Source organism: Leiobunum rupestre, chromosome 5, assembly GCF_980474605.1.
Source record: "Leiobunum rupestre chromosome 5, qqLeiRupe1.1.hap1, whole genome shotgun sequence".
Taxonomy (NCBI): Eukaryota; Metazoa; Arthropoda; class Arachnida; order Opiliones; family Sclerosomatidae; genus Leiobunum; species Leiobunum rupestre.
The window spans coordinates 58,038,703-58,062,868 of record NC_143388.1 but is presented as its reverse complement, the minus strand read 5'-3'; the positions used below and the strand labels follow the sequence as shown (position 1 = coordinate 58,062,868).

At 36.0% G+C, this 24,166-nt stretch overlaps 5 protein-coding genes across 9 annotated transcripts; 3 read left to right on the top strand and 2 right to left on the bottom strand.

Annotated features, from left to right (window-relative positions):
- Window positions 1–2,855: 2,855 nt before the first annotated feature.
- Window positions 2,856–5,776, top strand: LOC149945390 (T-cell activation inhibitor, mitochondrial). Of its 2 annotated transcripts, none has more exons than XM_090174794.1 (8): window positions 2,856–3,496; window positions 3,564–3,699; window positions 3,755–4,016; window positions 4,078–4,298; window positions 4,360–4,451; window positions 4,509–4,753; window positions 4,817–4,948; window positions 5,454–5,776. In XM_090174794.1, exons 1-8 carry the CDS (start codon window positions 3,308–3,310, stop codon window positions 5,692–5,694), a joined length of 1,518 nt encoding a protein of 505 aa, XP_090030920.1. In that variant the 5' UTR covers window positions 2,856–3,307; the 3' UTR covers window positions 5,695–5,776. The 2 variants fall into 2 exon arrangements, with proteins under 2 accessions (XP_090030920.1, XP_090030921.1); XM_090174795.1 differs by having other exon boundaries at window positions 2,857–3,496; window positions 4,817–4,955; window positions 5,454–5,600.
- Window positions 5,777–5,863: 87 nt separating this feature from the next.
- On the bottom strand, window positions 5,864–10,810 carry LOC149945389 (uncharacterized). Of its 3 annotated transcripts, XM_090174679.1 has the most exons (15): window positions 10,662–10,809; window positions 10,464–10,593; window positions 10,196–10,384; window positions 10,024–10,126; window positions 9,729–9,954; window positions 8,450–9,637; window positions 8,211–8,384; window positions 7,894–8,148; window positions 7,704–7,839; window positions 7,493–7,651; window positions 7,030–7,202; window positions 6,853–6,970; window positions 6,597–6,790; window positions 6,432–6,539; window positions 5,864–6,374 (listed from the first exon to the last, which is right to left on the bottom strand). In XM_090174679.1, exons 1-15 carry the CDS (start codon window positions 10,692–10,694, stop codon window positions 6,069–6,071), a joined length of 3,492 nt encoding a protein of 1,163 aa, XP_090030805.1. In that variant the 5' UTR covers window positions 10,695–10,809; the 3' UTR covers window positions 5,864–6,068. The 3 variants fall into 3 exon arrangements, with proteins under 3 accessions (XP_090030805.1, XP_090030802.1, XP_090030803.1); XM_090174676.1 differs by having other exon boundaries at window positions 9,729–10,126; window positions 10,662–10,810; XM_090174677.1 differs by having other exon boundaries at window positions 9,777–10,126.
- A 139-nt stretch (window positions 10,811–10,949) lies between these two features.
- Window positions 10,950–14,107, top strand: LOC149945388 (cysteine desulfurase-like). Its single transcript, XM_090176034.1, has 10 exons — window positions 10,950–11,154; window positions 11,232–11,326; window positions 11,389–11,505; window positions 11,559–11,696; window positions 11,759–11,951; window positions 12,017–12,309; window positions 12,372–12,477; window positions 12,547–12,712; window positions 13,515–13,604; window positions 13,667–14,107. Exons 1-10 carry the CDS (start codon window positions 11,052–11,054, stop codon window positions 13,728–13,730), a joined length of 1,365 nt encoding a protein of 454 aa, XP_090032160.1. The 5' UTR covers window positions 10,950–11,051; the 3' UTR covers window positions 13,731–14,107.
- A 46-nt stretch (window positions 14,108–14,153) lies between these two features.
- Window positions 14,154–16,829, bottom strand: Vps4 (vacuolar protein sorting 4). The gene is made up of 10 exons (XM_090176036.1): window positions 16,421–16,829; window positions 16,222–16,333; window positions 16,013–16,163; window positions 15,726–15,954; window positions 15,538–15,656; window positions 15,117–15,479; window positions 14,966–15,053; window positions 14,530–14,670; window positions 14,337–14,456; window positions 14,154–14,267 (listed from the first exon to the last, which is right to left on the bottom strand). The coding sequence occupies exons 1-9, from the start codon at window positions 16,442–16,444 to the stop codon at window positions 14,355–14,357; spliced, it is 1,329 nt and encodes a 442-aa protein (XP_090032162.1). The 5' UTR covers window positions 16,445–16,829; the 3' UTR covers window positions 14,154–14,267; window positions 14,337–14,354.
- Window positions 16,830–17,724: 895 nt separating this feature from the next.
- On the top strand, window positions 17,725–21,809 carry Lon (lon protease homolog, mitochondrial). Of its 2 annotated transcripts, none has more exons than XM_090175049.1 (15): window positions 17,725–18,537; window positions 18,607–18,723; window positions 18,782–18,813; window positions 18,869–19,059; window positions 19,128–19,319; window positions 19,390–19,473; window positions 19,554–19,685; window positions 19,745–19,833; window positions 19,892–20,153; window positions 20,214–20,480; window positions 20,544–20,660; window positions 20,725–20,865; window positions 20,925–21,326; window positions 21,381–21,545; window positions 21,611–21,809. In XM_090175049.1, the coding sequence occupies exons 1-15, from the start codon at window positions 17,993–17,995 to the stop codon at window positions 21,752–21,754; spliced, it is 2,880 nt and encodes a 959-aa protein (XP_090031175.1). In that variant the 5' UTR covers window positions 17,725–17,992; the 3' UTR covers window positions 21,755–21,809. The 2 variants fall into 2 exon arrangements, with proteins under 2 accessions (XP_090031175.1, XP_090031174.1); XM_090175048.1 differs by having other exon boundaries at window positions 17,726–18,537; window positions 18,604–18,723.
- Window positions 21,810–24,166: the final 2,357 nt, after the last annotated feature.

Below are 24,166 nucleotides of genomic sequence, written 5' to 3'. Positions count from 1 at the left end.
GGAAGATCAGTTGGAAACTTGGTGCCATATAGCTAGTTCTCAAAGGGGAATTTGTATTGTAAAAACTATTTGAGTTTCATATGCTTAGTTTTAAAACAAAGTAAGTGAAAAATTCAAATTTTTTATTTTGAAGAATCTTTTACAATTTCACTAATAAAGTTTTGAAAAGAAATATAGTTGTTTTTCTGTTACCTATACACCCTCATACTTACCTTTATATTGAGAAGTTAATACTCAAAACTTACCTTAGGAATGATCCCTAGAGTTCTTGGTTGCTAGGTAACTTTTTTCAAAGATATCTTGAAACCATTGATGCCTTGTATATGTGGGCATCATGAGTACGCCCAGGGGGCCTATTCTTGTCTCGGTTACGACATAACGATTCCGCCTTATAACTTCGCCATACCGACATTCGAGATAACGACATTCGCTTGAAACCTTATTCTTGTCCCCCTGTCGCTATCAGAAATGTCGTAAAAACGAAAATACCGCCAGGCGAGTTGTGACGTCAACATCCGGTGACGTGCCCCTCTAATCGTCCAATACGAATCGCACTTATTTATTTCTGTCGGCTGCTGTAATATTTTTGCGTTTGTTTACGTTTTCGCAGTTGTCATTTTTGTTCTTCGTTGGTAGTTTTTTTTAAAATAACATTGAGTCGCGCCACAAAATTCTGCGGAAATCTAAAGGTTTTAATTTTAGAATACATGGAGGCTAATGAACGTTTCGTTAGCCGTAAGTTTGATGCAAACTGTACAAACGAGGCGTACAGTACACCGTGATGTGCATTAGTCTTGTTCAAAGGCTTAATGCTTGTTGTGGACCGTACTGGAGGTGCAGTAATTTTTTTGGAATAGAAATACTGTTACTTCTATTACTTATGCATAAATGTTCCAGAGTTTGGCTGACTGGAACTTCCCAAACTAGAACTAAGACAACTGAGGAAGGTCGAGCAAATGCTGGGCAGCTCTCGTTTATTGAGCGGCCTAGGGGGTACATTTGGCCACTACGAAGTACCAGAAGCTGGTTTTGGGGTAAGTATTCTTTCATGAATACATTTCATGGTAACATTTCTTGATTTTAACAACAGATAATTGAAGAAAATGGATGCGGCATTGGCTACTTTAGATCAAAGTCCCGCATCTTCTTCAACAATGGATCCTCCATATTCAGTCACTATCGCCCATTCTTCTCCCACTGGCTCCCATTCCCGCAGATCTCAAAGATTTAATCATAGTTTACCAGTAGCGTCTGTGAGTTCTAACAATGAATATAAAGCCCCAGGAAAGGAAGGTGTAGCTCCGTCTAGTGGAACTTTTGCACCTCTCGTTTTCAAAGAGAGACCTGGTTGCGGTAACCGTTTCCAGTTACTCTGATTTGCTTTGCCGGAAGTTTCTAGCTCGGCCAAAACACGCGGCCAATAATATCAATCCTTCCATTCCTGGGGCTTTATATTCTTTGGTTCTAATCACTCCCAAGGTAAAAATATTTATCCAGCTGCACGAGGTAAGTAGAAAATCATTTACTTTAAAAATATTTAAAATTTGGAAAATATAATTTGGCTTAAACCGTTTAAGGTTGCAACCAACAAAGGCAACAGGGCCATATGCAAGGGCTCAACAATTTCTTGAGAAAATAAATTCAAATCTTGATAAGCAAACTAAGATAATGGAAGATCAGTTGGAAACTTGGTGCCATATAGCTAGTTCTCAAAGGGGAATTTGTATTGTAAAAACTATTTGAGTTTCATATGCTTAGTTTTAAAACAAAGTAAGTGAAAAATTCAAATTTTTTATTTTGAAGAATCTTTTACAATTTCACTAATAAAGTTTTGAAAAGAAATATAGTTGTTTTTCTGTTACCTATACACCCTCATACTTACCTTTATATTGAGAAGTTAATACTCAAAACTTACCTTAGGAATGATCCCTAGAGTTCTTGGTTGCTAGGTAACTTTTTTCAAAGATATCTTGAAACCATTGATGCCTTGTATATGTGGGCATCATGAGTACGCCCAGGAAACTTGGCTTTGACATTCAAAATTACCATATCACAATCGCAAACCTATAAAAACTATGTAAATTTTTGAATGTACATGTATATTATTTATATATATAAATAAAGCTTACCAATTGCACGTTTAAGGAATGGTATCCTTTCCTGTTAATGTACAAATGTTCACGATAATTTGAATCTCGTGAATTTGGAGCAACATTTGCAATGTGCGTACAATCTATTGCAGCAATGGCCCCCGGGAAATCTGGTCTTCTCCATAAATCTATACGCATTGTTAAATTAATAATTATCTGCTATGAAATGATTTGATAATTACCTCAACTTTATGGCTTCCCTTTACTCAGTGGAAATTTTATCCATTTTGGCATTAAAATGCTATTTATTGCATCGGTTTCTTGATGCAGACAGCGACTGACCGTGGCCTGACTGACATCAAGAAACAAATCTTTGCCAACTAGCTGCTTTCTGGTAAGCACAAAATCGAACAGCCACTAACGCCTAATGAACCATATAATTATTAAAACGCTAATAATTACGAAATTTAATTCTTAAATTCATGGCTCACCTTTGAATCTACAGGGAGATCCGTAACTCTTACGTTAGACGCGTTTGACTCTAACGTCGCTTTTAGATGCTCACAAATCTCTATTACTAAATACTTATCTAGGTGAAATAAACTTCTAAACTAATTTTCCGAAAGTTCAAAAGCTTTTGATCTATCTCTTAGAACTCTCTCCCACCCCAAACTCTTCGTTTCTTCCATTTCTGACAGACGCCAAAACTCAAAACATGCGAGCTGTAAAGCAGCCATTTTGAAAATACCGCGATTCGAAGCGAAAAATGACGTCATAACGACAAAGAAACGCGATTCCGACATCCCCAGCCCTGTCGTTATAATTCGCTGGCGATACGGCGATGTCGAAGTGAGTTTTGGAGACAAGAATACGGTTTTCGCCGGTCGATGTCGTTATGGCGATATTTTATCGATTCCGCCATAACGACATGCGTATCGCCAAGACAAGAATAGGCCCCCAGGATCTGGCAATATGATTTATTTTTCTTCTCTTTAAGATATGTTTATATATTTAGTTAAGGCACATATAGAATCCTTGGTTAAGAACCGCTCAAGAAGCCACGCAGGCTTATGTTTGAGCATCGATACATTGAAACCATAAGTCAAATAAAATACCAAAAATCTAAATTTCCCTTTTCAACACTTACTGGGAAAATTCGTTAATTTTTGGTCTTGTAACTGCTCAGACATTTCTTTAAATATCTTCATACTGTCATCATGAATTGGTTATACAAAACTAATTGCACTTTAAAAAATAATTACCCAAAATATTGCTTACAATCTATCGCGTTTCGATATTTCAACGGGGATACCAAACGTATGTCCTCCCATGAAGTTTCAACAGCTCTAAGACCTTTCTATTTTGCTGTTCATCCAGATTTATTTTGGCTACAACCTCATGCACGAGTATATTTAAAATCTATACATCTATATATTTTATAACATTATTTCCAGATTTTAAATTATCTTTCAGGAAGTCAATGAAAACTCTTTAAAGCAATTGAATTCATACCTTGAATCTTTATTAAAAAACACAGTTCCTAGTCCAGCATCAGTTACCTTTTTTTTGAGAAACACAAACGTTTCTAAAGGAAAACACTCTCCTGAAGGTATAACATATTCTGCCCAATTTGTATCACTAATTGCAAAAATTATTTTCCCCAGCCAGTAATTTCAAATCTGTTAAGTTCAACCTCCAAAGTGGAGATCTTCACGCAACAGTTCAAAAAATATTAAAAGAATGTGAACTTTCTACCGACTACATAGATGGAATTAAACCACCAGAGTCCAAATTTCCCTATACCAACAAGTTGTTTGAAAGAAATGGTCCTGTATTTAAAAACGCAGAATGGAATGAAGAGAAAATGAAGGATGTCACGGAAAACATTAGAGACAGGCTTAGGAAGGTTGAAGAAACTGATCTTAGGTAGAAATATAAGCCCACCTTTAATTAATCATCAATTGCACTATTTTTTGTTTGTTTCTAGTAAATGGCTAAAAGAAAATGTTGATAAAGGTCGATCAAGGGTATCCGCATGTCAACCAGTTCGCCAAGAAATTCAAAGATTGAGTGATGAATTAGTGGATGTTTTAGAATTAAAAGAAATAATTTGGGATTGTGGTTGGGGACTATCTCATTTTCGAGGATGTTTGCAAAGTTTTTATGGACTAGCTCAACAGTATCCGTTAGAAGCAAGTATCTTACAAGGTGGCAATTGCCCATAATTTTTTAACTCTTAACTTGACTTGAGAAGAATTATTTCTGATAGGGCGTACTTTAATTTTTGGGAATCAAACGGGAGTGAGCTTGGATGGTCATATAATATTGAGTAGCTCTCATGTTCGCCACTGTTGGCTTGAAGTAAGAATCAACCACAATTTTAACAAATAGGTAATTAATCACACTAAAATATTTCAGTTGCTGCAATCAGTCCCATTGTACGACATATTCTTAACCCAACTGCCAGAAGCTGAAAAAGCGTTATCTGATGTTCTTTTAGGCATACAAATTGATCACCGTAAATTTCAACCGACAGTCATGGTACAAAAATACAATCACCAATTGGGAAAACTCGCATCTGCATTGTACAAGTACCGTTGGCAATATGGCTACCCTGATACGTGGCCTAGGAGGTTATCTGACTACCAGTTGGTTGTGGAATGGTGAGACTACTCTTTGGTAGCTTCTAGAAAGAGTGCCTTATAAATTATTTTTTTTTATTACAGCGAAGCTGGGCCATTAATGTTATCTCCCACTGGGCAATTTATTGTTCCTGCTGGTTGTCCAGCTTTCCTATTAGTCACCTTCATTAGCGAAAATATGCATGAAGCTGATGAAAAGATACAGCAGTATAATAAGTATTGTGTAAATTTGTTAAAGAACCTATGGCACGCTAAACGGGACAAAATTCTTACTTCACTCTATAGTATACTTTTCTACTATATCTCATACTGTTGTCTCACAAGCTAGCATACGTTATGCAAACGAGTATACTTTGTACGAAAAGTACCATACTTGACACTCACAAACATTTATACCTTATACACGCGAACTTGTATACTTGATAATCACAAACATGTATACTTCATATACTTGATATATGATAATTCATAACGAATTAACGATTTAAAACTTGATAATTCATAGAAAAGTTGACTGAAGTATACAAGTTCGGGTGTAGGAAGTTTAAACATTTGAGAGTGTCAAGTATGATAGTTCATGTGTTTAAAGTATGCTAGCTTGCGAGACAGAAGTGTGAGATATAGTAGAAAAGTATACTATAGTGTGAAGTAAGAATTTTGTACAGTTTGGTGTGTCATAAGAATCATCGCATCAAGCTTATGACTTTTAACCAAATTTCAGGGAAAAATTTAGGGAGCAATTGTTTTCTGATGAGGCCATGTATCATCTAGGAATAGAGTCACTTCAAAAGGACAATAACGTTACCCCCGACTTAATGATTAGTTGTTTGGAAAGGTTTATGCAAAATAAAAAATATTGGAACCCAATTTTAAGGGGTTCCCACATTAAAGTAACCAATTTTTATTCGGTTTTACAAGATGGGGAAATTTGTATTCCGTGGAATTGGAAAATTAAAGAATAAAATATTCTCATCTATAAATAAGTGGTAAAGGGAAATTTTATAAAGAAAGATTGTTCTGTTTTAAAATAGCACAAAGCCATTAAATGCTTTTTCAAAAATGGCAGTATGGTGCTGTTTACAATTAGCGTGTAACTTAATGAAAATGCATAAAAATGTTCTCTTTAAAAAGTAATTTTTAATGAAGTAATAAAGATTACAAAAATATAAGTCATTTGTTTGAGCGTTAAGATAGCTGTATTTAAAATTTAGCCAGTACTGCTACTATCCTCTAAAAACACGTTAGTCAGCGATATATATGTTTTAACTATTTACAAAATTAAAGTTTTTTTTTAAAAGCTACAAAAATGAAAAACTTCTCACCCAATAATTCAAATTTACGCTCTGGATTCATTTATGTCAATAGGCCTCAACGCTTCTGGGTCCCACTTTCGAATTATATCTAGAGCCTGATTCAATCGAGTACACCATAGAATTCGTTCCTCCTTAGTGTCAGCTGACAATCGGTGTTCCGTGGTGGTATATGTATTGTGGCTTTGGGAAACCAAGGTGTCTTGATCCTGTTTCGTCTTTGGTCGAACCGAAAGCAAGGAAAAAGTGTGTTTCCGTACGCAAATGTTGGGATTTATCAGTCCAACTTCCGGGGTTATGCATTGCCGTAAGTCAATTGTGCCCATTGGAGCCTAAATTATATCTCCTATAGCATATACTATGCAAAGCACCATTATAACAATTCTTACCTCATTTTTCTCATTATCGGGGTATTTCCAATATGATACAAAATTTCCCGCCAAGACAAACCATCTGCGATACCAATTCCCAAAACCACTGACATCCTCAAACATGGTCTACAATAAACCAAACGTTTAAATATACAAATTAAATTCAAATAAGCAGTAATTTACCAAAAATCCTTTTTCTTTGATTGGCTGTTCCGTACACAATTTCAATTTCATCGATACTCTGCCTTCCAAAGGTGACTGGACAGGTACTTTTTCCAGCGAAGAAATTCTTCTTCGGCAATTATCAATATTAAGGCGAATTGATCCAACAATGTCAAAATTGGAGTTTCTTTCTCTGGGTTCAATGTTGCTCAGTGCTAAATTTAAAATTAAAGATATATTAATTGAGTAACGCAAGGTAAGTAAAGATTATAAGTACCCGGTGATGCTCTAGCTTTGCTTTCCAATTTTTTACTCTTTGGTGTAATTTTAAGTTTGCTGTTCTCTTTTCTGATGTTGTATTTTCTATCATGCGGAACACTTTGAGTATTGGTTTGCTGCAAAATTGAAAACGAACTCTCAATGCTATTTCAAAAGAAATAATAAAGTATTGTACCAAAGCATAAACTTCAAAGAGAACAGTAAAATTGCTTCGTAAGTCTTGAAGACAAATGTGGTTGGAGAAGCTGAAAGTTCCTGCTGTAATTCCATCTTTTGTATTTAACATTTCCGTCGCAATTACTTTTTCTCGGTGTCGAATTAGACAGAAAAAATAATGTACAGTGTCATCTTCAAAGAAAATTATAGTTTGACAAAAATAATTTATATAAAAAAAGTGTCAGCTAGGAACAACAAACACAAGGAGAACGCAGCTAGCCTTTTAACACACTAACGCAGTGTTGTGTACAAATTTCATTGGATGAACCTTTACACTGAACGTTTTACGAAAAGGGGGAAGACAATTTTCTCCTTCTGACGGCAGCAGGGGCTAATGCGACTAACCAATGAAAAATGCTCACTTTTTGACGGGTTGCATTCTCCTTGTGTGTGGTGCTGTGTTTGTTGTATTAGTAACTTACTAAGGTGTCCTCCCATTTGGGCTGCCAAAAATTCTTGTTTTAACGGCAGTCTAATTTCTGAAATTGATAATGTTCCTCGTTCCCCCGATGGATTAAACCCAAGAGCCGCTTCAGTTTTTAATTGCTCAATAGTGTTTTTACAAGCGTTGCGTTTGTGAGCTGCAAAAAAATATTTATAAAATAAGGGAACACTGCTTGTATAAAAACTTACTAGTTATCAATAGAAGTCTTTCTCCTTCAACATGCTCAGTTGAACCAAAAAATTCCGGTTTAGCAGCGCAGAGAAATAATGCTTGACAAGCTTGTTTAACTTGAACATCTTGCCGATGTAAATCTTCTAGTAATTGCTGAAAAAACCAGTGGTTAAAAAGATTTTTTAAACCAAGAGTTTATGAATAAACCTTAATTCGATCTTGAACTTCTTCAAAGTATTCCTGATCTTCTTTATAGGCAGGACTCAAGTCAATTTCAACATTTCTCTTAACTACCTGGACGGGTGTAGTTTGGGCACTTAAATGTTGGTTTTGACGACGGTAAAGGCTAATTGAATGACACAAAACTGGTGATTCTGATTCTTGACTAATTGGATTAATATAAACTGATTTTTTAGGTGACTCGCTTGTCGATGGTATTGAAGGGTAAAGACTCGAAGGGGACTGCAAGGAAAATAGATCATTGAAAGGTGTAATTTGTGAAACAAATATTGATATAAACTTACAAGAGTAGCCTGTTCAATACTAGAATCATCATCACTTTCTTCAACATAGCGAACATTTGTTGCCCCCTTTTTTTCTTCCTCATAATGAACAGCTTTTGTCGGTGAGATATTGACTTTTGTGGGACTATTTTGCAACTTCTTCAATTTGGAAAGTGAAGGATACAATCTCGGAGGCTTTAGAAAAAATTTGTTTAAAGATAACATAACAGCTTAAAAGATGTACTGTAAGGAAATCTCACCGATCCTTCTTCAACTTCAGATTCAGACTCTGAGCTAAACTCATTCGCAACTTCATCCAACATTTCGTCAAACTTTTCACAAACTAATTTGGTTTGAGTGTTGAAACTAGTCTGAGGAGTCATATGCTTTGGGGTGTCGTGTTCATGATATATTACACTTGTTGAAACTGGCGGTGGGGGAGGAGGAGGTGGCAAAGAATTGTCAGATTCAGACTGCTCGCTTTCGCTTAAGGAAGGATCTTGTGATGGAAAATCTTCGCAATCAGTTTCGTTTAAATCTTTTTCATTGGTCCCAAATGGGTTGAAAGGCTTCTTCGGTGATTTGTTCCATCTATTCTTCAACTCCTCCAGCTCCTTCTTGCGTTCTTCAATCATTTTACTGGCAATATCATTAGTTTTTGTCTGATTAACTTTTTCCAATAGATGTTGTTGCAACTGCGATGTGTGTGGTTCTACAGCTTTAGTTGGAGAAAAATGAACTATTTTCTTTTCAGATGTAGAATCTAAATTATCCTTGGATCCATTTCCATTTTTCAAAATTCCTAGATTTACAGACGTCTGGAAAACTGGTGTATTTTCCACAGTTGGGAGATTTATCTGAGAAGTCATCTTTGGAAGTGATGGTGTGATAAGATTTGCAGATGAATTAAATTTTGGTAAACTGGACTTGGGACTATTTCCTTCTTTTGGGGAAAAATTCATGGCTTTCTCAAATAAAGCAGCCCGTTGAGAGACAGTCAGTAATTCGGGAGTTTCGCAGCTGGATTTATTGACTGGTGTTTCAAACATAGCTCTTCTGGCAGATAACGGTAAGGTTGTTGGATCTACATGGATCGGAGTTGACGAAACTAATGGTTTGACGGGTTGCAAAGGTTTCGATGCAGATTCAGAGGGTGGAATCTTTTTAGGGGATGAAGGAACATCCACTTTCTTTGGGACTGAAAATGGTAACTTGGGCTGTTCCGGAGCTTTATTGGCAGAATTCAGAGGTGTTGTGGCTTTTTGTCCTCCAAATATATCTAACGGATTAAGAAGTTTTCTGGGCAATGTGCTGGCTTTTTTTGGGCTTGAAGGTGTATTTTTTTGCTGAAAAATTTTCATTCTATCTTTGATAGAAGAATCAGCATTCTTTTCATAATCATACATTAATCTTGAGGCAGATGCTGATTTCGTAAAACCTTGGGCTTCCTAAAATTTTAATAAAGTATTAAATTACACCCATTATTCTTTAAAATAAAAAACCCTAAAAGCCATCATTCGTTACAACAGCACGACTCACCAAAGTCGATATAACAGCGTCATCCCAAATATTATGGTTTTTTCTCACCTGCTTCTCAATAGCTGGTTTCACTTGTTCCCTTGTGCCATTAACCTCGGGTACCCGAACCACCACCTTAGTTTTTGTAGGAGACTCAACTTTTTGATTGCATGCATGTACTTGGGATATTTTTTCAGGTGTTTTGGAAATAATTTCAGGTTTCTTATTATCATGCGTAAAGCGTTGGCTAGGTATTTTGGAAGGATTAGTTATATTATCTTCCCATTCATTAATGTTATTAGCAAGAGCAGCTAACCGACTACGGGCATGAGTGATATGAGGGGAATCTGGTAGGTTTTTAGTATCATCATGCAAGACTGTTAGGGAGTTGGGGTTGGAGGAAAATACACCAGCTATTTCTGAGAAAAAAATAAATGTAATTAGGCTTAACACGCTCTCATTAAGTTTTATAATGAGTTATATATTACCTTCAGTAGTCTTCTTTTTAAGAGCAGCTAAGCCACGTACTACTGTAGTAGTATGGCCATCATCTGGTCCATCATCATTTTCTTTGTCTATATCTTTGGGGGCCTCAACACTACGACGTTTTGGACTAAATACCTCTTCAGCACCACTACTCTTTCTTTTAAGGTTTTCATCAGCTTGTTTAATTAGCGCTAAAGATTAACAAGCACAATCACATGATCAAAAAATTAATAAATTTTCAACTTTAAACCTTAAACAATTGTATCTGACCTGGATTTGTTTCATTTTTAGAATTGTCTTCTACTAGAGGTTCCCTTTCCCTTTTAGAACTATTTTGCTCTAGTAATGGTAACTTTTTGTTTAATAAATCTCTTCTGGCTTGAGTTCTTTCAAGCATTTTCTGTTTTAAAATGGCAAGTCTATAGACCCTCAAAGAAATACGTTTTAAAAATTATTATTTGTAATTACTTGAGTAAACGCATCAATTTCCATGTCTTCCATGGTTAAATAACTTGAAACCCTTCAAGAACCTTAAATAAAGGCGTTTAGCGTTTAACTAACGAAAAGACACTCCTTAACAAACGAGAAACTCAACGGAAATAATCAAAATATGAGCATTCACGAAATCTCAACCGAAATTTCCCACCGTCTGCTACAAATTTTGAAATTAACCAATAGAAATAAAGACGTAATATCTTGTGGCGACATCTTGTGAAAAGTGTAAAGCGTGAATTAGAATTTTAGAAAAGCGAAAATTCGCCGAATAATAAACAGTCATACGCATCGGAAAGTTTAAAAAACAATTTGTTTCAACATTTTTAATTATAAATACACATTTAAATAGTTAATAATCTTAAGATGTTGAAAACATTATTTCGAAAGAATGGATTCAAACGCTTGCAGCTTGCTTGTCAACGTGCTCAAAATACCAAACCAAAAGTTTTGATCGAACCAGTTTTGGGTATTAATATTAATATTCCTATAATTAAAACACACTGTCAATAAATAAATTTATAAAATATCAAATATTTTTTATAGACACTGGACCCCAGGAAACAGGCGATAATAAATTAGACTTTTTAGGCAGTAAATTACGCCCCTTATATTTAGATGCCCAAGCAACAACTCCACTAGTAAAAAGCATTATTAATGATTTATTTTTATTAATATTGACAATTCAAAAAAATCCAACTAGGATCCTAGGGTTCTAGATGCAATGCTGCCATATTTAATGTCACTTTATGGAAATCCGCATTCGCGGACACACGCTTATGGTTGGGAAAGTGAACATGCAATGGAAACAGCGAGAAAAGTAATCGAAAAATATTAAAATTTCTATTCCAATACTAAAATTAAGCTTTACAGCAAGTTGCCAGGATAATTGGTGCAGATCCTAAAGAAATAGTTTTCACTAGTGGAGCTACCGAATCGAATAATTTAGCTATAAAAGGAGTTGCAAATTTTTACAAATCAAAAAAGAAACACATTATCACTACACAAACGGTGACTGATTTTTATAGCCCTAGTTTACAATGACAATTAATTTCAATGCTTATATTTTATAGGAACATAAATGTGTATTAGATTCTTGCAGAAGATTAGAATCGGAGGGTTTTACCGTAACATATCTTAAGGTTAAGGAAAATGGGCTGATAGATTTAAAGGACTTGGAGCACGCAATGAGGCCAGACACCTCATTAGTCTCGATAATGACCGTAAACAATGAAATTGGAGTTAGGCAACCGGTAGAAGAAATTGGTATAAAAGAAAATCCTTAATAATTTTAAGAAACTAGTATTGATTGAAGAAATATATTGTAACAGGCAAAATGTGCAGGCTAAAGAAGGCGTTTTTTCATACTGATGCGGCGCAAGCTGTTGGCAAAATTCCTATGGATGTCAACAAAATGAATATTGACTTAATGTCAATAAGTGGGCACAAAATTTATGGCCCTAAAGGTGTTGGAGCACTATACATCCGACGAAGGCCACGAGTTAGAGTTGAACCATTGCAAAATGGTGGAGGCCAAGAAAGAGGAATGCGTAGTGGAACTGTACCAACACCACTGACAGTTGGCATGGGTGCTGCTTGCGAAATTTCAATGCATGAAATGAATGTACAAAATCATAATTTTAAATCATACAAAATGTAAAGTTAACAGACTAATATTTTTTCAAGTATGACATGCAACATGTGAAGAGACTGTCAGATCGATTAATAAACAAAATAATGAGCGAATTAACTCACGTTATTAGAAATGGAGACACAGATCAGACTTATCCGGGTAAATTATATTATTCCCACTTTTCCTTTCAAATAAATTAACCATTCGTATAATTTCATTTCTTAATAGGATGTGTTAACTTATCATTTAGTTGTGTTGAAGGAGAGAGTATGCTCATGGCTCTTAAAGACGTAGCGCTTTCATCTGGTAGCGCATGCACGTCTGCATCATTAGAACCTTCCTACGTATTACGAGCTATAGGCGCAGATGAGGATTTGGCCCATTCATCAATTCGGTACACAACATATATAATATACAGGCAGTCCACTAATAAAACAATCCTAGGAATGTGATATTTTCTGATCATATAGCATTAGATGGTGCAAAACTGAATGACCTTGAACCATGTCCTCAAGGTCCTTCAAAATCTATCTCGAGAACCATTGTGCTTAAAGACTTGGTTCCAATTAGAAAGGTGTGCGCCATAGCATTTTATGTAATGGTGTCTTTGAACCGATGTAAATTGGGCAATAGGAAGCTAAGAAAATTAACACCAAAAACAAGATGATCATAAATAAAAATGTTCAATGTCTGATTAGGTCGGTTATAATAAATTTGGATCTAAAAAGTGATAGCGAACACTTTTAGAATTAGAACCGACTTTCCGAACCTAACGGTTTTCGAGATACATTTTAAATGACCGTGAAGACGGTTCAGGTCAACCGAATTTTATAGCATAAGATCTTACCAGATTGAATGAAAATGTTGATGCCAACACAAGTGTTTTCTAAATTATTAACACCTAAGCATGGTATTTTATGACATTTTTATGTATGACTTTGTTTTTGGCGTTTATTTTCTTGGCTTCCTATTGAGCAATTTACCTTTCTAATTGGAAAGGAGTGTCTAAACCCAATGAATGACCTTGAAGTCATGGTTCAAGGTCATTGATTTTTTTATTATCTAATGACCCCTGCGCTTGCAATCTGAAAATATCAAATTCCTAGGAAAAATAGCTTCAATTATTAACTCTGTCCATTTTTAGTGGACAACCTGTATAGTTTTATTTCAATGTATTTAAGCCTAATTTTCAACAGGTTTGGAATTGGAAGATTCACAACTGAGGAGGAAGTTGACTATACAGTTGGAAAATGTGTTTATCACGTCAAAAAGTTGCGAGAAATGAGGTATGCCTAAAATCATGATTCAGTGTTAGAAGATAAATGCTTAAATGCGTTAAATTTTGTAGCCCGCTCTGGGAAATGGTTCTAGAAGGAGTCGATTTAAAAACCATTCAATGGGCTCAACATTAAACGATCTCCGAGCAGTCTTGCCTATAATACGTTTGGAATAAGAATCTTTTCACTTCAGCAGTGCTTCTGATTCAAATTGTTGCACGAGCTTTAAAAGTGCAAAAGCCCTGTATATTAAACTTTTGCCAATTATAGAGCCCTATATTTTTAGTTGAATAAAATTGGCTTTAACATCAAGCATTGAACAAACTGTAAACTTATTTGGATCAAGGTTGATCGTTATTAGAACTTATTTATTGAAACAAAAAAATTGGATAAAATACAGTACAGATGCGAAAAAATATATATGTACATATTTTTCTATGTTGAGGAGCGATTCTACATTTTTCTTTTTAAAAGCGCTTAAATCAAAAATTGGCAATTCTGTTTGTACCAATATATACAAGTTCACCCCCTTGTTGAAATTGTAATTAAAAATTAACAAAAGAGTCAAAGCCTCATTCACTGTACATTTTAAATTTTTAAATTAACTAGGTTGACAATTCTTTTGTTTTTATTCCAATTTTCAGTTTCATACAGCGGTGACCAAAATTAAACCTATTTTTGTATTTAAATTATACCAAGAGGCCAAAACTGAAATTTGGTGACAATCTTGCATATATTTACCTGAAAAAAATTATTTCACTATCCTTCTTGGCCAAAATCATCCATAAACTGTTTTAGTTTAATCAAGTCATCATCATTCACAGTTGGTTTAGCATTATTCAAAGATAATAACATATCACTCTGTGCAACAGACAATTAATTAATTAATTTAATGATTAAATTAAAATAAAAAATTAGAAAATTATGTACTTACGATATTAACTACAGGTTCCAACAATTTCTCTCCCGGGACATCCATCCATGACATTTCAATCGCTCCTGGTGAGCCAGGCGAGCATGGTGTCAGTAAGTCGTCCACTATTTCCTCTGAATCGCTTCTTGATGGGCCTCGTACCTTAAAATTTCGCAAACTTAGGCTGTGTTCAGTAACTATCAAAAAGCTCAGCTATGAGCTCAACAGTCAGTGATTTTTTACTAAACAGGTTTTTGACTTCCAGTTTTGACGTCACGTTGCTCGTCCGTTGAGCAACGAAGTCATTGTTTTTTAAACAGGTTTTTCCATTGCTCAACGGTCACATGACGTCGTAGCAACGGTCTTGACGAAAATAATTTTTCAGATACTTCATCGAGAGTTACTGAACGCAGCCCTAATTTCATTTGATTATGTCACATATTTCAAAAGTAATTACTTTTCTAAAGTGAGTGGCAGTTTGAACTTTTCGAACGGGTTGCATCAAAGCGTCACGGACTAAGACAGAGATATCAGCTCCAGAAAATCTACCAAAAAATAAAGATAAGTAAAATTTGAGGTCAAGTATTTCCTAATCTAGGTAAACTAACCCCGGAGTTTTCTTTGCTAAAACCTTATAATCCTCTTCAGTTAAGGTATTAGGCGTGTTGCCAATGTGAAGTTTAAAAATTGCTATTCTGGCTCTTTCTTCTGGTAGAGGGATGTAAATTCTTTTTTCAAATCGCCTACGGATAGCAGCGTCAAGTATCCAGGGGATGTTGGTAGCACCCAAAACTAAAATGCCTTCTGTATCATTTCCAACACCTTGCATCTGTACAAGAAATTCAGTTTTGATTCTCCTAGCTGATTCTGATTCGTTATCCGAGCGCGAACTACACAAGGAGTCTATCTCATCAATAAAGATGATGCTGGGTTTATGTGACCGAGCCAACTCAAATAGATTTTTAACCAATCTATGAAATTTAAGATAATTAGAGTTGATTCCTCTATTTTAAGCTGGAATTGCTTTACTTTTCACTCTCTCCAAGCCATTTAGAAACTAAGTTCGAGGAAGAAACTGAAAAGAAGGTAGAATTGTTGGCTTCCGTGGCAACAGCTTTGGCCAAGTAACTTTTACCGGTACCGGGTGGCTGTTTTAAAAGAAATATTTTAAATGAGCTCAATTTACCAATTGTCAAATTAAAATATAATTTTCATACCCCAAAAAGGAGAATTCCTCTCCATGGTTTTCTTTTCCCAGTAAATAGGTGGGGAAATTTGATGGGTAAAATAACAGCTTCTTTCAGTGCTTCCTTAGCTCCTTCAAGGCCAGCTACATCAACCCACTTTACATTTGGTTTTTCCATGACAATAGCACCTTCTAGTTGATTCACTAATTTCTTTTTATCAGGATCTTCTTCGTCAGAATCACTATTCGAGTCGTCTTTCCTATGAATTTAATGTGGTTAATAATCTATTAATGATGCTGATGATCATATAAACTTACTTATTCGAACCTTCACCAGCTTTAACTGGCTTCTTTTTGTTGTCCTTGTCATGATTTTTTTTCAAATAATCTTTTAGTTTCTCTGCTCGTTCTAAGTACTGAAGACACTTGGCTCTAATACTTTCTTTAGCTTTGTCACTTTGAGCCTCATCTATTTAAAATGGACGTTAATAATGAAACATAGAAATGTAGGTAAACCACCCTCTTACACTTTATCGCATGAAGAAAATATTCAACTCCATGCTCATAGAGCCTCAAAGCTTCAGCATAGTTTTTATTTTTATCTTCTTCAGTGGCTTTAGTTACCAAATCAATGGCTTTCTAATTGGTTAAAATAAAACACCCTCTTTTAGACAAAGTCTTAAAATTCATTTGATAATTTAAAAAATAGATAATTCTTGGATGTACCTGCAAAGTTCCTCCTGTAGTCATTGAAAAGCCTTATATTTTTTATACTAACGTAAAGGACCTCAATTATTCAATAATTAAATTACTTAAAGTACAAATTGAATCAATAAGATATCTAAAGGTATAAAATATATAAGACAAGGCTTAAATATAGTGAAAAGTGTCAATACAATACACAAGCCGAAATAGGAACGATCACATTATTCACATAAGAAATATTTCATAACACCAAAAACCTCTAGGGAAGCGAAAATAAAGAGCCCGTCAATTTAGTAAGAAACCTTGCAATAGTGATAAGAATTATTAATATTCGTCTCTGATTTTAAAATAAAGTTCTTGCTAACTTTACGCAGGAATTTTCGCTGGAGTAGCGCCACGGTGCGGAATTTGTCTGATTTTCTATAGGCGGTCCAGGCGGCCTTATGGTCGAAATACACTTTTCATTGGTGAACATACCGGAAGCCGAGTGGTGACCCAGCATGCAGAGAATGGTTGTTATCGGGATTATTACGTAAACGTCTGCTTCGTCCGCTACAAGCCATTGAAAAACTCATTGGGATTTGGGATTGGAATATAGTACTTCTAGAGCTATAATTGGTGGTTGATGGCTGGTGGCACTTTCTGTAAATCATGTAGGAACCACACTAGTGGCGTCACCTACCGCAAGTTAGCGGTGAGAATAATTTAAGTTAACTTAGAAGAGACCACCAGTGGACTGTGAGAAGGATGATAAAATACGCGAAAAAGTAGATTAGTCCATAATTAAAAGGGATATTATATCTAAATATATTATCCCTTTTAATTATGGACTAATCTACTTTTTCTAGTATTTTATCAAAGATAATTTAAACTCGTACCCTAGATTCGAATACTGAGAGCTTTCCTATTGACGGTTTTGTTACGAAGCGTTTACCCTTTTCCGGCACGTGACCTCAGAAAAATCGGGCTCCATCGGTTGTGGCACGGCCAACTTCGATCACGGGCTGCCGCGATATAGCGCGGTAGCGCGTGATCGAAGTTGGCCGTGGTTGCGGTAAGGCGCAAACCATGGAGCGAATTTTTTCTGAGTTCCGGCGGGAAGTGGGTAAACGCTATCGGCAACGCGCGAGAGAGTGATTTCGAATCTAGGGTACGAGTTTAAATTATCTTTGATTTTATCATCGATAATAATTTAAGCCAGTGGCGCTATTTACCACTACCGTGATTTTTAACAATTCATTTTCTTTGAAAGATAGGTGACGCCACCATACTTGTGATCTAAGACGCCACCGACTAATAACGGTTTCGGTTCAAGTGATTTCAAGAAAGTGTTCTTCAAGACCCCAGCCATAGCAGATAAAAATTGTGGCTCTAGAAGTACTATATTCCCAACCCAATAAAGGGAGTAACCGTAAGAACTTTAAAACGCTGTCTTTTGACATGCGATGAAAACACGTGTAAAAATTTCTAAATATTTCGTCATTTGTGTTTTTAGTATATTCGGATTAATCAGAGGAAAACTAGTACATTTAAACCATTTGGTTTAAAAAAAATAACACAACCGTGCAGTTTATAAATATATAATCAGTGAGAATGTTATCCCAAGTTTTAGTAAAATTTCCTAGTGGAATGTGTAATATCCATAGGAATATGCGGCATATTCGGCGCCAATTTTGTAATATCAATGGACCAACATTGAGGCAATACAAACACGTATGTGCACTGACTTATATAGGTGGTTTCACTAATAATGCACATGGCAGTCAACGTTTAAACAGAATGCAAGACCGAATATTCAGTAAGACATGCTTAGCACAAAGACATTACAGCAGTAAACAAAACCCCAATGATAACAATGACGGTGGGGACGATGGTGACCATGGCAATGCACCAGCACCTCCACCACCAACTACCAATATTCAAACTCCGATAGTTCAACCTATGGGAAGTATAGTTGCACCTGTGACAGTGCCTGATGTATGGCCACAAGTTCCAATAATAACAATATCAAAAAATCCAGTTTTTCCCAAATTTATCAAAATAATTGAAGTTGTAAACCCATCCCTAATCGATTTAATTAGAAGAAAAGTTCGTTTAAATCAACCATACGCTGGAGTTTTCCTTTTAGAAGATGACAAGTATGAAATTTCACAAACTCATGGATATCCTTTTGTATAAAAATCAATGAATATATATTTTTTTAGTAGTGAAACCGATGTTGTAGATAATTTAAAGGCAGTATATAATATTGGATCATTTGTTCAAATTCATGAAATGCAAGATTTAGGAGATAAACTTAGAATGATTGTTATGGCTCATAGAAGGTAAAAAATAATTTTAATTACCTAGTGCTTGATTAATGATTTATTTTACCATTTACAGAATCAAAATTGTTAAAGCAATAGAAGAAATAGGTAGTTTTACATTGTAATATTATAAGTAAATTTATCTAAATCTGAAATATATTAGACCTGGAAGAACAAGTTACTAAAAGGCGAAGGAAAAGGAAAAATGGAAATTCAGAGAAGGAAGTGTCAAATGAAGAACCTATTGTAGAAAATTCCACTGTTGAAAACGTTATAGGTCCAAAAGCTCCAATTTTAATGGTCGAAGTTGAAAATGTAGTTCACGAAAAATTTGAAACGAATGAAGAAATTAAAGTATTACTTAATTACTTAAAAAAATTAAATTGGTATCAAGCAATAAATTATTTTCGGCAAACTTATAGGCATTGACTCAAGAAATAGTGAAAACGATCAGAGATATCATCGCTCTAAACCCATTATACCGAGAATCAATTCAACAGATGATTCAAGCGGGTCAAAGAGTAGTAGATAATCCAGCTTATTTGTCTGATTTAGGAGCTGCTCTAACTGGAGGTGAACCTCACGAACTTCAAGAAGTTTTGGAAGAAACAAACGTATTTACTAATTCAACATTATAAGCTATTTCATCGTATATATTGCAGTAAATTCAATATCCATTGTTAGGTTCCAAAGAGGCTGATGTTAGCATTATCATTATTGAAAAAGGAATTAGAGCTAAGCAAACTTCAACAGAAAATAGGAAAAGACGTAATAACAAATTTTTACAATTTAATATTTTTAATGTTATGAATGTAATGTATTAATTTTATACAAATATATATATAAAGGTTGAGGAAAAGGTTAAAGCGCAGCATCGTAAATATATGCTTCAAGAGCAGTTGAAAGCGATTAAAAAAGAATTAGGACTCGAGAAAGATGATAAAGATGCGATTGAAGAGAAATTTAAAGAGAGGATGAAAGTTAGTTGATAACTAAAAAATAATATAATAAAAAAGTTAATTATTACCACATTTAAAAGGATCTCGTCATTCCCAAACACGTAATGGAAGTAATTGATGAAGAATTGAGCAAGTTATCCTTCTTAGATAACCATTCATCTGAATTTAGGTGTTTATAATTGAATAAATTCAAATCAACCTTGTTATTTATGCTATGTTTTTTTTAGTGTAACTCGCAACTATTTGGACTGGTTAACGAGTATTCCATGGGGTAAAACTAGCACTGAAAATTTAGATTTAACTAGAGCGAAGGAAGTTTTAGAAGAAGACCATTATGGAATGGAAGACGTTAAAAAAAGAATTTTAGAATTTATCGCAGTTAGTCAATTAAAAGGAACAACGCAGGGGAAAATGTTGTGTTTTCATGGACCACCTGGTGTTGGCAAAACTTCAATTGCCAAATCAATTTCTCGAGCTTTAAATCGCGAAGTACGTTACTTTAAATAACCACATTAGATAACATAATTATGTCATATTTGTTATTTTTAGTACTTTCGCTTCAGCGTGGGTGGTATGACGGATGTGGCTGAAATTAAGGGTCATCGTAGGACGTATATAGGAGCCATGCCTGGCAAACTAATTCAGTGCTTAAAGAAAACCAAAACTGAAAATCCCTTAGTTTTAATTGATGAAATTGATAAAATTGGAAGAGGTTATCAAGGAGATCCATCCTCGGCCTTACTAGAAGTCTTAGATCCTGAACAAAATGCCAATTTCTTAGACCATTATCTGGATGTGCCTGTAGATCTCTCCAAAGTAAATCGAACATACTTTTCAAACATCTATATTTCTTCTTATTAAATTTATTACCATGTTTAGGTATTATTTATTTGTACTGCAAATGTGCTAGATACAATCCCTGAACCTTTAAAAGATAGAATGGAAGTAATAGAAGTATCTGGCTATGTTGCGGAAGAAAAATTAGCAATTGCGCAGGTAGATACATTTTTAGGATAGTATTAGACTGTTAAATGACTATATATTTTTTAATCTTTAATAGAAATACTTGATACCACAAGCTAGAAACAATTCTGGAATTACTGAAGATAAAATAACAGTGAACGATGAAGCTCTCCAATCTATAATAAAATTCTATTGTCGTGAAAGTGGCGTGCGAAATTTGCAAAAACATATTGAAAAAGTAATTAAATAAGAATAAAACGTTTAGTGTCATTTTTAATCAACACATATTCCAAACAGATACTTAGAAAGGGAGCCTTCAAAATTGTAAGCAATGAAGCCACCATGGTCAATGTGGACATCAATAACCTTCAAGACTTTGTTGGAAAACCTGTATTCACTCACGACCGTCTATATGAAATAACCCCACCAGGAGTTGTGATGGGTCTTGCGTGGACCGCTATGGGTGGCTCGACACTCTACATTGAAACCGTTGTTTGCAGACCAACTGAAAAAGTATCTAGTAAAGATGAAGTATCTGGACCACCAGCTAGTGGCAGCTTACAGTTAACAGGGCATTTAGGAGATGTTATGAAAGAGAGCGCAAATATTGCGTATTCTTTCGCTAAAGGTTTCCTCATGAAAAAAGTACCTGAAAATGATTTCCTAATAAAGTCACATTTACATCTTCACGTACCAGAAGTAAGTTAAGTTGAAAGATTTATATTAGTATCTAAATATGCTTCTTTGTGGTAGGGTGCTGTTCCTAAAGATGGTCCAAGCGCAGGATGCACTATGGTTACTGCTTTATTATCTTTGGCACTTGATAAACCATTACCGCCTAATCTCGCTATGACTGGAGAACTATCCCTGACGGGCAAAGTCTTGCCAGTTGGTGGCATAAGGGAGAAGACAATTGCTGTTAGTATCGTTTTCGTATAAAATTTTGACCAACCATAACAATTGATTTGAAATTTGCTTTATAGGCGAAACGAGCTGGTGTTAACACTATAATTTTGCCTGAAGAGAACCGCAAGGATTTTTCCGATTTACCGCCATACATAACGGAAGGATTAGAAGTTCATTTTGTTGATCACTATAATGCTATTTATGATAAAATTTTTGTCTAGTTTTCGAATGGTTATAATAAATTTTTATATAAATATTAACTCAGTTTCACAAAAATTAGTGTGTTTTTCTACAAGCATAACATCTCTAACACAATAAAATGTGTTATTTGACAATTGGGAAAATTTATTCCCATAATGGTACCCAGCCATCACTTTCTTGACAAACCGTTGTGCCAAGCATAGAAATTATAGAAAAGCAATCACAGCTCTAGCCTTGATAAGGCTTTAAAATGTAGTTTGAGGTTCTAAAACTGAAGTATAAATTAAGCTGGTTTCTCACTCGACCGAAAATATGACGGAAAGACGATAATAAACGCCGAGCTGAAAATTGATTCCCATTACATTTACCGCTAACGTTCAACTTTCCGCTGCTAATTTTCCGTCGAGTGTGAAACCAGCTTTAGTCGACTTCCGCTTCAATATTTGAACGGTCAGGGATTAAAGTTTAGTTCAACACAGTAGATGCAGGCGACGTCACAAGTCCCCCCCCCCCCTAGAGTAGAAGAAGAGCGACGTTACATGCTTTTTACCCGTCGAACAGAAGCTGTGCGACGTCACCCATGCTTTTTACCCGTCGAATAGAAGCTGTGCGACGTCACCCATGCTTTTTACCCGTCAAACAGAAGCTGTGCGACGTCAACCATGCTTTTTACCCGTCGAACAGAAGCTGTGCGACGTCACCCATCCTTTTTACCCGTCGAACAGAAGCTGTGCGACGTCACGCGTGTTTTCCCCCCTAGAATAGAAGAAGCGCGATGTCATCCATGCTTTTTCCCAGCATTACGGGGAATATAAACCACCAGAATAACTGTAGAGCTCATCTACGGCAGTTTTTTAAAAACAGATACTTGCCGTTTTGTCTACATATACTAACAGTAAATAGAGGGCGCAGACCGTATTATAAAAGTGGTGCATTCAATAGGCTTTGTGCGCAGCCTTGGAAATAACGGTGGTCAGGTGGTCAAAGACCAGTTAATTAATTGTTCAGGGAGCGATTCTGTAAAAAACCCTATACCATGTCGAGATCGACTTCGACAATTTGCATTGATTTAAGCTTATTCGAAATCTTTATCGAATACCATTCGTCGAGATCTCGAAGTTCGAAATGTAGTTTTCGATCGAAAATTGGATTTCGAATATTTACAGAATAGGCCCCCAGACCAGTTTATTTATTCAAAATTTGGGGGGTCACTGGTCACCGTGTCCAGTTTATTAATTCGAAATAATAACAAAAAAACAGAAGGTGACCAGTTTAATAATTCCAAATAATAGGAGATGACCTATTAATTAAAGGTTTATATCAATTAGGATTTCCCTATTCACTGGATTTCTATGTACAGCGACTCCTCTTACTACCACCGGGCCCGCACGTCGAGGTTTTATGTAGAGTCCCTTCGCTCGCATCCCTTGAACGAGTCGAACTGTCTAACCACGGACTGTAAATTTTAGAGGACCGGTATTCCAGAGGTAGTTTACGCCCCGTTCACCGATCAGGCTGACGGGAGTCGCTCAAGGTCATAAAAAAAAACTAAAGCGCGTGTCTTTTGGTCGGGAGAGTTTCGTTTGGCCGACTTCTCATTTGGCCGACCACAAAATACACGTTACGCCGACTGTCCATTTGGCCGACTGCACATTTGTCCGACTGAGAATTCGGCCAAATGGGCAGTCGGCCAAATGGACAGTGCATTAGACCGACTGCTCATTTTTCCGACTACTCATTTAGCCGACTGCTCGTTTGGCCGACTGCTCGTTTGGCCGACTGCTCGTTTGGCCGACTACTCGTTTGGCCGACTACTCATTTGGCCGACTACTCATTTCGCCGACTGCTCATATGTCATTTAGACGATACTAGGTGCGTTTGGCTAGGTACTGTCCTCTAGGTCGCGTTTTAGAAGGCCCAGCTTGGTTATAAAGAACGGGGCTGGGGGGGCGCCGGTCCGGCACCCCAGAGCTCGAGCGAAGCGAGTGCGCGGCGCCGTCAGGCGCCAATACTTAGAATACATTGCCCGTTCTATAAGTCAACCTAACACTAAAGACATAGATAAGGACAGGCTATAGTATAAGAGTCAGTGAAATGAGCAGTCGGTCAAATGAGCAGTCGTTCAAATGAGCAGTCCGCCAAATGAGCAGTCGGTCAAATGAGTAGTCGGCCAAACGAGCAGTCGGCCAAACGAGCAGTCGGTCAAACGAGCAGTTGGCCAAACGAGCAGTCGGTCAAATGAGTAGTCGGACAAATGAGCAGTCGGTCAAACGGGCTGCTCATTTGGCCGACCAGAATTTCAGCTAAAAGAGTAGTCGGCCAAATGAGTAGTCGGCCTAATGAGTAGTCGGCCATATGGTCTGCTCATTTGGCCGACCGAAAAGTCGACCAAATGAGCTGTCGGCCAAATGGGCATTCGGACATATGAGCAG